Here is a 12,318-nt window from a genome sequence, read left to right as displayed (position 1 = left end):
GCTAGGCGTGGTGACACACACCTGTACTCCCAGCACTCAGGAGGCAGAGTCAGGAGAATCACCATGAGTTTGAGGCCAGCCTGAACACAAAGCAAGACCTTGTGTCAAAAAAAAAAAAATTAGGGCCTGAGATTTAGCTCAGCGGTTCAGTGGCCTGCCTTGCAAGCACAAGGACCGGAGTTCAATCCCCGGTACCAAAAAAAAAAAAAAAAAAAAAAAATAAAAAAAAAAAACAAAGGAAAATTGTATTCATTTAATATGCTTTGAAATTGGTCTCTTAGCCAGGCATGGGGCACACGCTTGTAATAAATACCAGCACTCAGCTGAGACAAGAGGATCGCCACAATTTCAAGGGCAGACTGGACTATATAGAAAAAAAAGGGCTTTTTTTTTGGTACCAGGGATCAAACTGGGGTCCTTAAAAAAGGCTCTCTTGACAGAGCTCTTGAGTCACATTTGAGCAATAGAGAAATGCACAGAGCAGAGTCTGAAACTAGGACTCTAAGGCATTCTTACCTTACTGCCTCTGCTGAATGACTTTAGTTTGGCTTGGTCTCCCCGACCACTCTCCCTTCTGTGTAGAGATTATAAAAGCAAACAACTAGCTGGGCGTAGTGGTGTACACTTGTAATCTTAGTGCTCAGGAGGCTGAGGCAGAAGGATCACTGAATGCAAGGCCATCCTGGGCTTCATAGTGAGTTCAAGGCAGCCTGAATTACATAGCAAGACCCTGTCTCAAAAGAAAAAATAGCCTAAAGGGGAGCTTTAGAGGCCTGAATCTTGGAAGCACTTGGTCCTTAAACGTTATTATTTATAACATACTTTGTTTTAGGTAGGTTCATTGTAGCTACAGATGTCTTCCTAGCCCTTAATCTTTGAGTGTTAGGGTCAGAGAAATTAACACTAGGAAATCTTTAACATTTGGTTTTTAAAAGTTACTGTTTATTGAGGACTTGTTAGGTATCAGGCATAGTACTAGGCTCTTGAACAGTGTTTCCAATACTAAAGCAACACTGCAAGTACTCTATCCACACTTTAAATATGAGCAAACGAATTCAGTGCTGCTGGAGTTCACATACAGATAATAATAAAACCAGGGTTCTAAATCTAATTGTTTAGGCTTAGTAGATAACTGTCACCTGCCCAAGATTCCTTCCTCTTTTTGGCAATTAAACCCAGTTTTGTTTTGCTTTGTTTTTTTGTTTTGTTTTTTTTACTTTAAGAAACTCTTCCTCTGTATTTTGGGTGAAGTAGGGTAACCATCACTCATGGCTTTACCTCCTCCAGCACAGGGATTAGAGTGGGTATGTGAGCCAAGTGAGGCCAGATGTAGTGCTTTTTCATGGACTTGAGGGAGGAAATGACAAAAAATGAAAATAAGATCATAAACATTAATTATCATAAGCTGAGAACGTTGCTTTCTATTTCCATCTTCTACAACTAGTTTCTGTGAGAAATAGGAAAATCGGTCACTTAAGAGCAGATATATGAAGGCATCTATTGAGGGCTTTGTGTGTGTATGTGAGTTTGGGAAATTTTTGTTACACATTCATAATCTCTAACTCTAGAAAAGACAAATGTATTGGGATAGACTAGGTTGGGTTTTTTTGTTTGTTTGTTTTTTGGTTTGTTTGTTTGTTGAGACAGGGTCTCACTATGTAGTTGAGGCTGACCTGGAGCTCACTATGTAGCCCAGGCTGGTCTTGGGCTCAAAGCAATCCTCCTGCCTCAGCCTCCTGAGTCCTGGAATTACAGGCGTTCACTACCACGCCTGGATGGAATAGACTAGGTTTTGCTGCAGTATTCTCCAAATATCAGTAATTTACTTAAAGTATATTTGTTCATATTATATGTCCAACATGGATTGACGGATGAGTTCTTTCACCCATATTCATGTGGGAACTCAGATTAATAATAGAAGCTGCATCAGGATCAGGGGGAAGGCATAAAAATTATGTAATATTTGATAAACACAAAAGGATATAACATTTTATGAAATTTGATCATAAGTTGAACACACATGATCTCACTTCAGGACCTAAGAACTATTCCATTTCCCAGAGGTAACCGGTATTTTGAATTTTTTTTCAGCACTAGAGATTGAACCCAAGCAATATTGAACTGTGTCCTCAGCCATTTTTTTAAAATTTTGAGATAGGGTCCTGTTAAGTTGCCCATGTTGGCCTAAAACTAGCAATTCTTCCTGCCTCAGCTTCCTGAGTAGCTGGAATGGCAGGTGTGTGCCAATATGCCTAGCTCTTGAAATTCTTTTAGCCTTTTATTTTTAAAAATAGTATTATGACAAATGAAATATCTGAACTATATATTGTTTTACTTCTTAATTTTGTAAAAGTATTATTTTGGGGGCTAGAGATGTAGCTCAGTGGCACTGTGCCTGCCTGGCAAGTGCAAGGTCCTGGTACAGAAAGAAAAATTGCTATTTTTTAATGGCTCTGGGACTCAAACCTGGGGATTTGTGCATGTTAGGAAGTGCTCCACCACCCAGCTACACTCCAGCCCCTAATCTTATAAAAGTTATTTTTATGTATTTTTTGTAGCTTCCTTTTTTCACTTAATTTCTCTAATACTTAGACATATTTCATATAGCTGCGATTAATTCATTTTCACTTCTTTATACTATTTCACTGTGTGAATGTGCCACAATTTACCCATTCTCTTGCCCAATGAAAATATGAGTTGTTTCCAGCAGTGTTCAAATGAATCTTTTATACATGTCTCCTGATGAGACCTGTGGTATCCAAATATTCAGCTTTTATAACATAGTGAAATTTTTATTTTAAAAAGTAATATTGCCAGACATGACGGTGCATGCTTGCAATCCCAGCACTTGGGAGGCTGAGGCAGGAGGACTGCTGTGAGTTTGAGGCCAGTCTCAGTTACATAGCGAGTTCAAGGCCAGCCAGAACTATATAGTGAGACCCTGTTTAAAAATAATAATAATAATAAATAATGTCAATTGGGAATAATAATGCCTGCTTTGCTTCCCTTATAGGTAGTTTTGGGAAAAACACAAGCTAGTGGATGTGAAAACACTCAGTCCATTCAGAAGACATGGTTAACATACTGGTTTTTTAGTTCAAGGTCAAAATCCTACAAGTTGCCTCATATGAATAGTGGTTTTATGGAACAGAAAGACCAAGAACTTTGTATCTCAGAGTACTTCCAGAATTTTATAATGAAAATATCTAGACTTTTGGATACTGAAGCAGACATCTGTTTGTTTTCTATCAACCTCTCCTCATTTCTTCCAGCAAGAGCACCTCCATTTTCCAAAGAAATACCTCTGTCCCACTTTTGGAAGTATCCTCAAGTGTTTGCTTTCTTCAACCAGCTCCCTGGGGTTTGTTACTGTTTTCATGGCTTTTGTTTGCTTGCATTGTTTTGTTTGCTCCTTAGAGATTCCTTTTATTAATGATTAATACAATAGACTGATTGCAAAAATGGCTATAGCAGTTCATATCTCCCTCTATCTACCTTCTTTTGTAGCTCCTCCCATTAAAAGTTACTATTTCTCCACTCTCAATCTGAGCTTTTGTTTTAATCAATAGACTTTAGCCAAACTCCATATCTAAGCAATTTGCAGCTTCAAATTGCCTTTCATTCCTCTCCTCACTCTTTTGACCTTTGGAACTACCATGTGAATGAGTCTTCTGGAGGATGAGACGTCCATCCATCTAGCTACCCTGGCCAAGACTACAGTACACCTGCCAGCCTCCAGCCAACCCACTAAGAAACCACACAGACATTAGTGAACCTAGCCAATATCAACCAAGCCGAGTCCAGTTCATCAGAGCCATACGGTATGGAGCAATTGTTAACTCTCACAGCCATCAGTGCACTAAAAGTTGTATTCTTTTTATATAGGATGTAGTTGTTCGGTAGTGAGAGGGCCCTTCAGAATATCTAGTCTTCTAAACTATTTCCCTGAGTACTTCATTTCCTTCTTCTGTGTGTCCCTTAAGATGAACATTTTGTAGAGTTTCTGTTCTCCACCAGCTTCTCACTGTACTTTCTCCCCGGGCAATTTCATCCTGTTCATACCCTGAGCTCTTAATCTTAATATAGATGTCTTGCAAATCTACCTCTAACTGAACTACATTGAGTTCCAGGTGAAGAGTTCAGATGGAGTTCTGGACAAATCCACATTATACTCTCCCAGGCAAAAAAAGGGGGGGTGGATTTGGCTCAGTGGTTCCACTGCCTGCTTCGCAAGCGCAAGGGCCTGCGTTAAATCCCCAGTACCAAAAAACCAAACAAAACCACCCACAACTCAATATGTTTAATTGGGAAATTTTGCTACCACTTCTCCATTGTTTGCTACACTTTTTTTCTCCTCAGCTTGATTCTTCTCTATCTTTGGTTATTGTCTCTACCATTCTCATAGTTACCTAGGCTAGAAACTGGACTTTTCCCAGACTCTTTCCTGATTCCACGTGCACAATTATTTCTGTAGTATCTTATGTCTATCCCTTTTCCATCGAATAGCCCTCCCTCTGTCTTCCTTCTTCCTGTTTTTTATTGTTTGCTATTAGAAATGTAATCAAAGGTTCATCAACATTAGCCTATTATAAATGCAGACCTCAGGGTGCCCATCTCAGACCTACTCTGTCAGAATCTGTTTTAACAAGATTCCTGGGTAATTCATAAGTACATTAAAGTTTAATAAGCAGTACCATACTTAAATCTCAATCTGAAGAAATATAAGTTCTCAACAATTTATTAAATTTTTTGAAATCCTGTGCTCAAGAGACCCTTCTGCCTCAGCCTCCCAAGTAGCGGGGACTACAGACATGGTCTTCTCCAGCTTATAACCTATACCCCATGACATGCTAGACCACATCAATATGTTGGGGAAGTCTTTAATTTTGTGTTGGTCCTTGCATGATTTATAACATTTTTTCAATACAGAAATACAAAGAAAGAAATTAAAATTGGCTTATGCCTTGCCCAGATAACTTCAAATGACATTTTTCCTTCTTAAGGAAAATTTTTCTAAGACTAGACAACTGAAACAAAATGGAAATGTACAAAGCAAAGACTGAAAAATCTGTACAACCACCTCAACCACAACCTCTCTCCTCAAATATAGCTAACTTTTTTTTTTTTTTTTGCAATGTTTCACCTCAAGCCGAGGGCTTTGGGCATGCCAGGCAAGTGTTTTTACCACTAAGCTATATCCCCAGCCCCAACATAGCCATTCTTAATCATTATTTCCTTCTAGAAAATAATTAAGCACATATCTGCATATATATGTGGGGGTTGTTCTTTGTTTAAAAACACAAACCTTAATTGTCATGATTTTTTTGTTTTAGAGTACCAGAAATTGAACATAGAGCCTTGTGTGTTAGGCAAGTGCTGTACCACTGGGCTACATCCCCGGCACTTTTAATCGTATTTTACGAAAGACATTAATCCATTCATGAGGGATCCACCCCATGACCCAGATACCTCCCACAAGCCCCCACCTCCCAACAGTGCCATATTGAGGAATTAAGGTTCCAATATATGAACTTTTGGAGGATACACTTGAGCCACAGTGCAGCACATGCAAACTATTTCATAATTGTTAACACTGCATAGTATCCCAACAGATGGATGCTTCCATTAGACAGATTGGCTCCCTTCTGACAAGTGCTTTGTTTCCAGTTTTAACTATTACAAACAATGCTGCAACAATTTTCATGTACATATATTTTGGTGAGCTTCTGCGAGGAGAGATTGGTGGATGTATTGGTTATTATTTTGGTTGAAAATAACAAAGTAGAATTCCAGCAGCAGGGTGAGATAGAACTATTTCATTTCCTTCACAGTCTCTGCTCTGCAGTCTATACTTTATCCAAATGGTTTTCTAAGTGTAAATGTGTCAGTCACTCTGCCTCCATCCCTGAATTCTTGGGCCAGCAGCATCACCATCCCCCATCCCCCAAACTTCTTAGAAATGCAAATTATCAGTCCCTATCTCAGACCTACAGAACTGAAAGCCTGAGGATGGAGACTTTTTTATTTTCATTTTCGCACTGCTTTGGATTAAACTCAGGGCCTCACATGTGTTAGCACTCTGTTACTAAACTACATGCAATGTAATCTGTATATCAACAAACTAGGTCATTGACATGTCTGCTAATAGCTGAGAACTATTCGTTGCTTTTACTGAGGGGGACATAGACAGCTGCCAGTGCACTGAAAGTGAGTTTCATCCTTGAAGTCCAACAGGAAAGAGAATTTATAGCGCTCCAAAGCAGGACCCCCAAGGCTCAATCTAATGCTTACTAAGGTTGCAAGTTCTCCCCTAAACTAATAATGTCTGTGACCAGAAGAACTGGAAATAGGACCAGTTTCCCACAAAATATATGGGCTATGAATGGGAAGAATACAAATGCAAATGAAAGTCTAGGAATTGTTCGGAAAGAAAAAGTTGGTAACGATTGCTCAGAAAGTACTACCAAAGCCGATAATATCCAGTCAACAAATATACTCATGGCAATCCTCCTGTGTCAGCCTCCTGAGATCTGAAATTACAGATGTACACCACCGCACCCAGCTACTATCTCTGAATTTTTAATAAAAACCTCCAAGTGAGGACTGGAGGTGTAGCTCAGTGGTAGAGCACTTGCCTAAACAAGTACAAGGCCTTGAGTTCCGTCTCCAACACCACTGGAAAAAAATGTCTTAGAAAAGGGAATTCTATTATTGAAACAATTAGCTACCCTTTGGAAAAAATACTTATATCCCCCATCATATAATTCACTAAAATAAACTCAAAATATTTTAGAAGCTAGAAGACAAAATCCGTGGTGTTATGGAACTTATAATCTAAAGAGATAGGTCATGGACAAATAAATAAACAAACCAGATAACTTCAAAGAGAGGTGATCTATGAAGAAGTTAAATCAAGGTAATGTTTTTCTGGGGGGAGTTGATGGGGGCGCAGTAAGGGTCTCCCTATGTAGTTAAGGCTGGCACTGAACTTATTGTGTAGCCCAGGCTGGCCTTGGACTTGAAGCGATCCTCCTGCCTCAGCCTCCCAAGTGCTGGAATTACAAGCATGCATCACCAGGCCTGGCTAAATCAAGATAATGAAATATGGCATATCTTAATGGAGAGTGAGGTGGCTAATTTAGTTGGGGTGACCAGGGAAGGACTCTGAAGTAATATTTGAGTTGAGCTCTAAAGATCGAGGGAAAGAGAATGCCAGATAGGAGAAATGAAGAAGAAACAAGTTTGAGACAGATTATAGACTTAAATGGAAAGCACTTTAATAGAATGAGAAACAAGGTAATATGATTGTTACCTAGGGTAAAGAAGGCCTTCTAAAACAATGAACAAAACAGAAAAGCCATAGAAAAAAAGACTGATATAAATATTTCAAATGTCTATATAAATATTTAAAACTTCTTCATGACAACACAAACCATAAACATGTTACATACTATGAGAACATATTAGCAACATATGTAATAGACAAAAGTTAATATCCAAAAATAGAAATGACTACCACAACTTCATATGAAAAGGACAAACAGGGCTGGAGCTTTAGCTCAGTGGTTCAAGTTCCTGCCTTGCATGCACAAGGACCCGAGTTCATCCCCAGTACCAAAAAAATAAAAAGAAAAAATAAAAAAAGAAAAGAAAAGGACAAACAACCTTGGAAGAAAAAAATAGTTCAATTTTACAAACAGCTCACAAGTCAATAAATACTGTATGAAAAGATGCTCAACTTCACTAGTGATGAAGGATTACAAATTGAAAAACAAACTTCAGTCTCTGTTTTTTCATGTATTTATTTGCAATTAATTTAAAGGCCAGAGTCTCAGGAAATGAGATCATACACTACTGAAAAGAGTAAAAATATGTAGCATGCTTTTGAAAGGCAATTTGGCAGTATGCACTTTTTTATGGTAGTGGTGATCAAACCCAGGGCCTTGAACATTCTAGACAAATACTCTAGTACTGACCTACACCCCCAATCCTAATAGTAGCTATTAAAATTGGAAATATCAAAGCTGAGAGTGGAGGTGCATGCCTGTAATCCCAGTACTCAGGAGGCTAAGTCAGGAGGATCACTGTGAGTTGAGGGTCAGCCTGAACTAAATAGTGAGATCCTGTCTTGAAAAACCAAAATTGATTAATTAATTTTTTAAAATTGAAAATATCCATACTCCATGACACAGAAACTCATTTTTGAGTGTTCACCTAAAGAAACACATGTGGGTACAAGACAGTGCCTACCAGGATGCTCACTGTAGCCCTGTAATCATGAAAAATTAAAGTCACACTCTTTTCCTCCCTGGCTGCTTGAGGATCTGTTGCCATCATGAACGACACAGTAAATATCCAGACCTGAAAGTTCATGATCAACTGACTTCTTCAAAGATAACAAATGGTCACTGATGTCCTTCACCCTGGGAAAGCAACAGTACCCCAGACAGAAATTCGGGAAAAACTTGCCAAAATGTACCAGACTACACCAGATGTCATTTTTGTGTTTGGATTCAGAACCCATTTTGGTGGTGGCAACACAATTGGCTTTGGCACGATTTATGATTCCTTGGATTATGGGAAGAAAAATGAACCCAAACATAGATTTGTAAGACACGGCCTGTATGAGAAGAAAAAGTCATCAAGAAAGCAGCGGAAGGAACGCCACAACAGAATGAAGAAAGTCAGGGGCACTGTTGGTTGAAAGGCCAGAGTTGGTGCTGGTGAAAAGCCAGAGTAAAGATTTTTCAGTTCATGTCTGCAATAATTGTGCTAGTTTTTCACAAAAACATTGATAAACTGTAAAAATGTCCCTATGTTTGGCTGTTTGGAATCTGTGCAGCAGCTTACTGGGGTGTTAACTATGTTTGCTATTGCTGCGAGTTTAACTTGCTACCTGTGTTCCTGTTCATCAAGCCCTCAGTAAAAACTTGGGCTGGTGGTGATGTCCTTTCCTCTTAGCAGGCAAGAGGCTGTACTAGACTCCAGCTTAGTTGTCACTTAAATTACTTGGAGGCTTTGGTAGAAGTCACTGACTAGATTGCTTCACCTTTGTTTACCCTGGAGTAAACTGGATCTGTCATCAGTTAAAAAAAGGAGACAGAGAGTGAAGAAAGAAAAATTAAAGTTACTTTATCCATTAGCAGAGCAGAGCAAAGTTCATATCCATCCAAATAAAGGAATTCTTTACAGTGGTTAAAATAGAAAGTCCTGTTTTGTTTTGTTATTTTGGTGAAAAGATCTCTAAGACATAGTTAAGTGAATAAATTAATTGGTCACCTAATATGAATGAATAGTGCCCAGTGAGATGGTGTTGCAGAGGGGGGTGGATCCCGTGGGAAAATTTACCAACATCAGAATAAGAATCGTTTATTTAGATCAGAGTACACTGTAAGAGGGACAGAGAGGTGAGACAAAGCAAGGTCTGTGCACAGGAGTAAGTGGGTGCTGTTTTTAAAGAGATTTGTGCTGGCTAGAAGGAGAGAATGACTTGGACCCAGACATAGGAAGAAATGCTAGGGAAGACAGAACCATGCATTGTCTTCTTTGGGCTCCATCTCTATAGCTAGATACAGGGCAAGGTATAGGTAATGCAGTGGTCATACTCATTGCAAGAGGGAATGTCTCAGCCTTTTTTTGCTGTAAATTCCTGAAATAATTCAGTCTGAAGCAGAGTTTTATCATTCTGCTGTAAAGGCCAAACGGAAACTGAAATGAATTCTTCCTGGTTACTTAGTACTTCACAAACAGTACAAGATCTCGATCCATGTGAAAATGACAAGTATCCACATTAACCTCCCTATTTGCATGTTATTCTGCTTCTAGCCACCCCCACCCCCACTCTCAGTGGAGATTTTGGTTAAAGCTGTGATGGTGTTTGAATGGCTACAATCCCAGTTCACATCACAATTATTACTAAATGGGAGTTAGAGGCCAATTACATAATTCTGTGGGGCCTTGTGCAAAATGAAAATGGAGGGTCTCTTGTTCAAAAAGCAGTAGGGAGGGCCAGGGATTTAGCTCAGTGGCAGCGCACCTGCCTTGCAGGCACAGGGTCTTGAGTCTGATTTCCCATACCAAAACAACAACAACAATAACAACAACAAAAGCAGTAGGGAGAGGAAAATAAAATTAAAGATCCTAAAATATACTTTGTTCCTAAATTGGGTGTAGTGCTTGCTTTGGCAGCACATATCCTAAGATGGGGGTGGTGGCACATGCCTATAATCTCAGCACTTGCGAGTCTGAGGAAAGAAGATTGCCAGGAGTTTGAGGCCAGACTGGGATACATAGTGAGTTCAAGGCCAGCCTGAACTACATAGTGAGACCCTGTCTCCAAACCTCCCCCCCAAAAAGAAAAATTTTTAAAACGAAATAAAATTTGTTCCTTTAAAAATATTTTGAGGCCAGCTGGGCGTGGTGGTACATGCCTGTAATCCCAGCACTTGGGAGGCTGAGGCAGGAGGATCGCTGTGAGTTCGAGACCAGCCTGGGCTACATAGTGAGTTCCAGGTCAGTCTCAACTACCCAGTGAGACCCTGTCTCAAAAAACAAAAAACAAAAATATTTTGGGACTGGGGATTTAGCTCAGTGGTTCTGGTGCCTGCCTTGCAAGCACAAGGGCCTGAGTTTGATCCCCAGTACCAAAAACAAACAAACAAAAATTTTTGTTCCTTATAAAATATAATAGGGTTAATAGTGATACATAATAACACAACCTTATAAATGGCAGAACAATATTTTCATAATTTTATATAAGACTACAAGTGTTATTAATGTGATATCCCAAACATAAGACTTTTCTGACTCACTTTTTTTGCACATTCAATTATTTGGTCATCAAAATTTATATTTTTAGCAACTTTTTTTGCAGTCTGGGGATTGAACTCAGCGCCTTAATACTGAACTATAATCCCAACCCTTTTTTTATTTTTTGAGACAGGGTCTCACTAAATTGCTAAATCACCCAGGCTGGGCTTGAACTTTTGATCCTCTTGCCTCAGCCTCTCAGAGTGTGGAGATTACAGGCATGCACTACCATGTCCAGCAAACGACTTTATTTTTAACTTGTATAAATGATTATTATTTTTTCTTCTTTAAAACAAGGTCTTGCTACGCAGTTCCAGCTGTCTTTGAACTCACTCTGTAGCCCAGGCTGACCCTCTAATTCACAGCCATCCTCCTACCTCAGCCTCCTGAGTTCTGGGATGAAAGGCACATGACACCATGCCTGTCTTAACTGGTATAATTGAAAGCAACATTGGTCAATATATTGATTGACGATAATATTTGGTAATATTAACAATAATATTTGATAAGATTTTATTTATTATTTATTTATTTTGCAGTGCTGGGGATTGAAACAAGGACCTTCACACTGAACTACATCCCCAGTCCTTTTTATTTTTTACTTTGAGACAGGTTCTTGCTAAATTGCTAAATTGCCTAGGCTGGGCTCAAACTTGCAATTCTCCTCCCTCAACCTCCCAGAATGCTGGGATCACAGGCATGTGCTGCCACTCTTGGCTAAAACTTCGTTTTAAGGATTTTCTTTTATGATAATTAACTTGATGAAGACTTAAAAATAAATAAATAGATAGATCTCATGTTGGCCAAAAAAAAAGGATTTCCCTACTGACACAATTGTTATTAGTGCTGTTAATTAAGCTGTGACATTGGAGTACATTTCTGATAAATTATTTCAACATGCAAACTTTAGTACATCTCAAGTTGTTGATTCTTGCACAATTTTTCTAAAACGATTCAACTCTCCATACAAGTCAGTTTCAATTGAATTCAGTGTGAAACCAATTTTAAATATAAATTTATACAATGGTATTTTAATGTTTCCTGACATTTCCTGTAACTTGTAGAGATCATACAAAAAGTAGCTTCATGATCTGTGTATAATTCAAAACTTCTGTTTATGCATTCTACAATTGCGTCTTCAATTACAAAGGAAAAAGATTTAAATTGTCTTCCTCATGTGGGGGGTAATTGAGATAGGGTCTCACAATACAGTTCAGGCTGGCCTTGAACTTGTGGCAATCCTCCTACTTCGGCTGTGCTGGAATTACAGGCATGTGCCACCACACCTAGGTATCTTTCTCATTAATATTTGGTTTTACAGCTTTGTCCTATGTGTCTATTGTGATTATCCCCCCACCCACCGCTCCAGTTTTTTAGACAGGGTCTTTCTATGCAGTTCAGGCTGGCCTTGAACTCACAGCAATCCTTCTGCCGGGGATTACACCGGGGATTACACGCCCAGTTTATTGTGATTTTTTTGTTTTTTTGTTTTTTTTTTTTTTTTTTTTT

At 38.9% G+C, this 12,318-nt stretch overlaps 1 protein-coding gene across 1 annotated transcript; it reads left to right on the top strand.

Moving 5' to 3' along the window:
- The first annotated feature begins 8,385 nt into the window (after positions 1–8,385).
- On the top strand, positions 8,386–8,704 carry LOC109117625 (40S ribosomal protein S24-like). Its single transcript, XM_033760396.1, has one exon. It carries the CDS (start codon positions 8,402–8,404, stop codon positions 8,702–8,704), a length of 303 nt encoding a protein of 100 aa, XP_033616287.1. The 5' UTR covers positions 8,386–8,401.
- The last annotated feature ends 3,614 nt before the right edge of the window (positions 8,705–12,318 follow it).

The sequence above is a fragment of the Fukomys damarensis genome, unplaced genomic scaffold (genome assembly GCF_012274545.1).
Source record: "Fukomys damarensis isolate Sample0158 unplaced genomic scaffold, DMR_v1.0_HiC HiC_scaffold_39, whole genome shotgun sequence".
NCBI lineage: Eukaryota > Metazoa > Chordata > Mammalia > Rodentia > Bathyergidae > Fukomys > Fukomys damarensis.
This window is presented reverse-complemented; position numbering and strand designations above follow the sequence as displayed.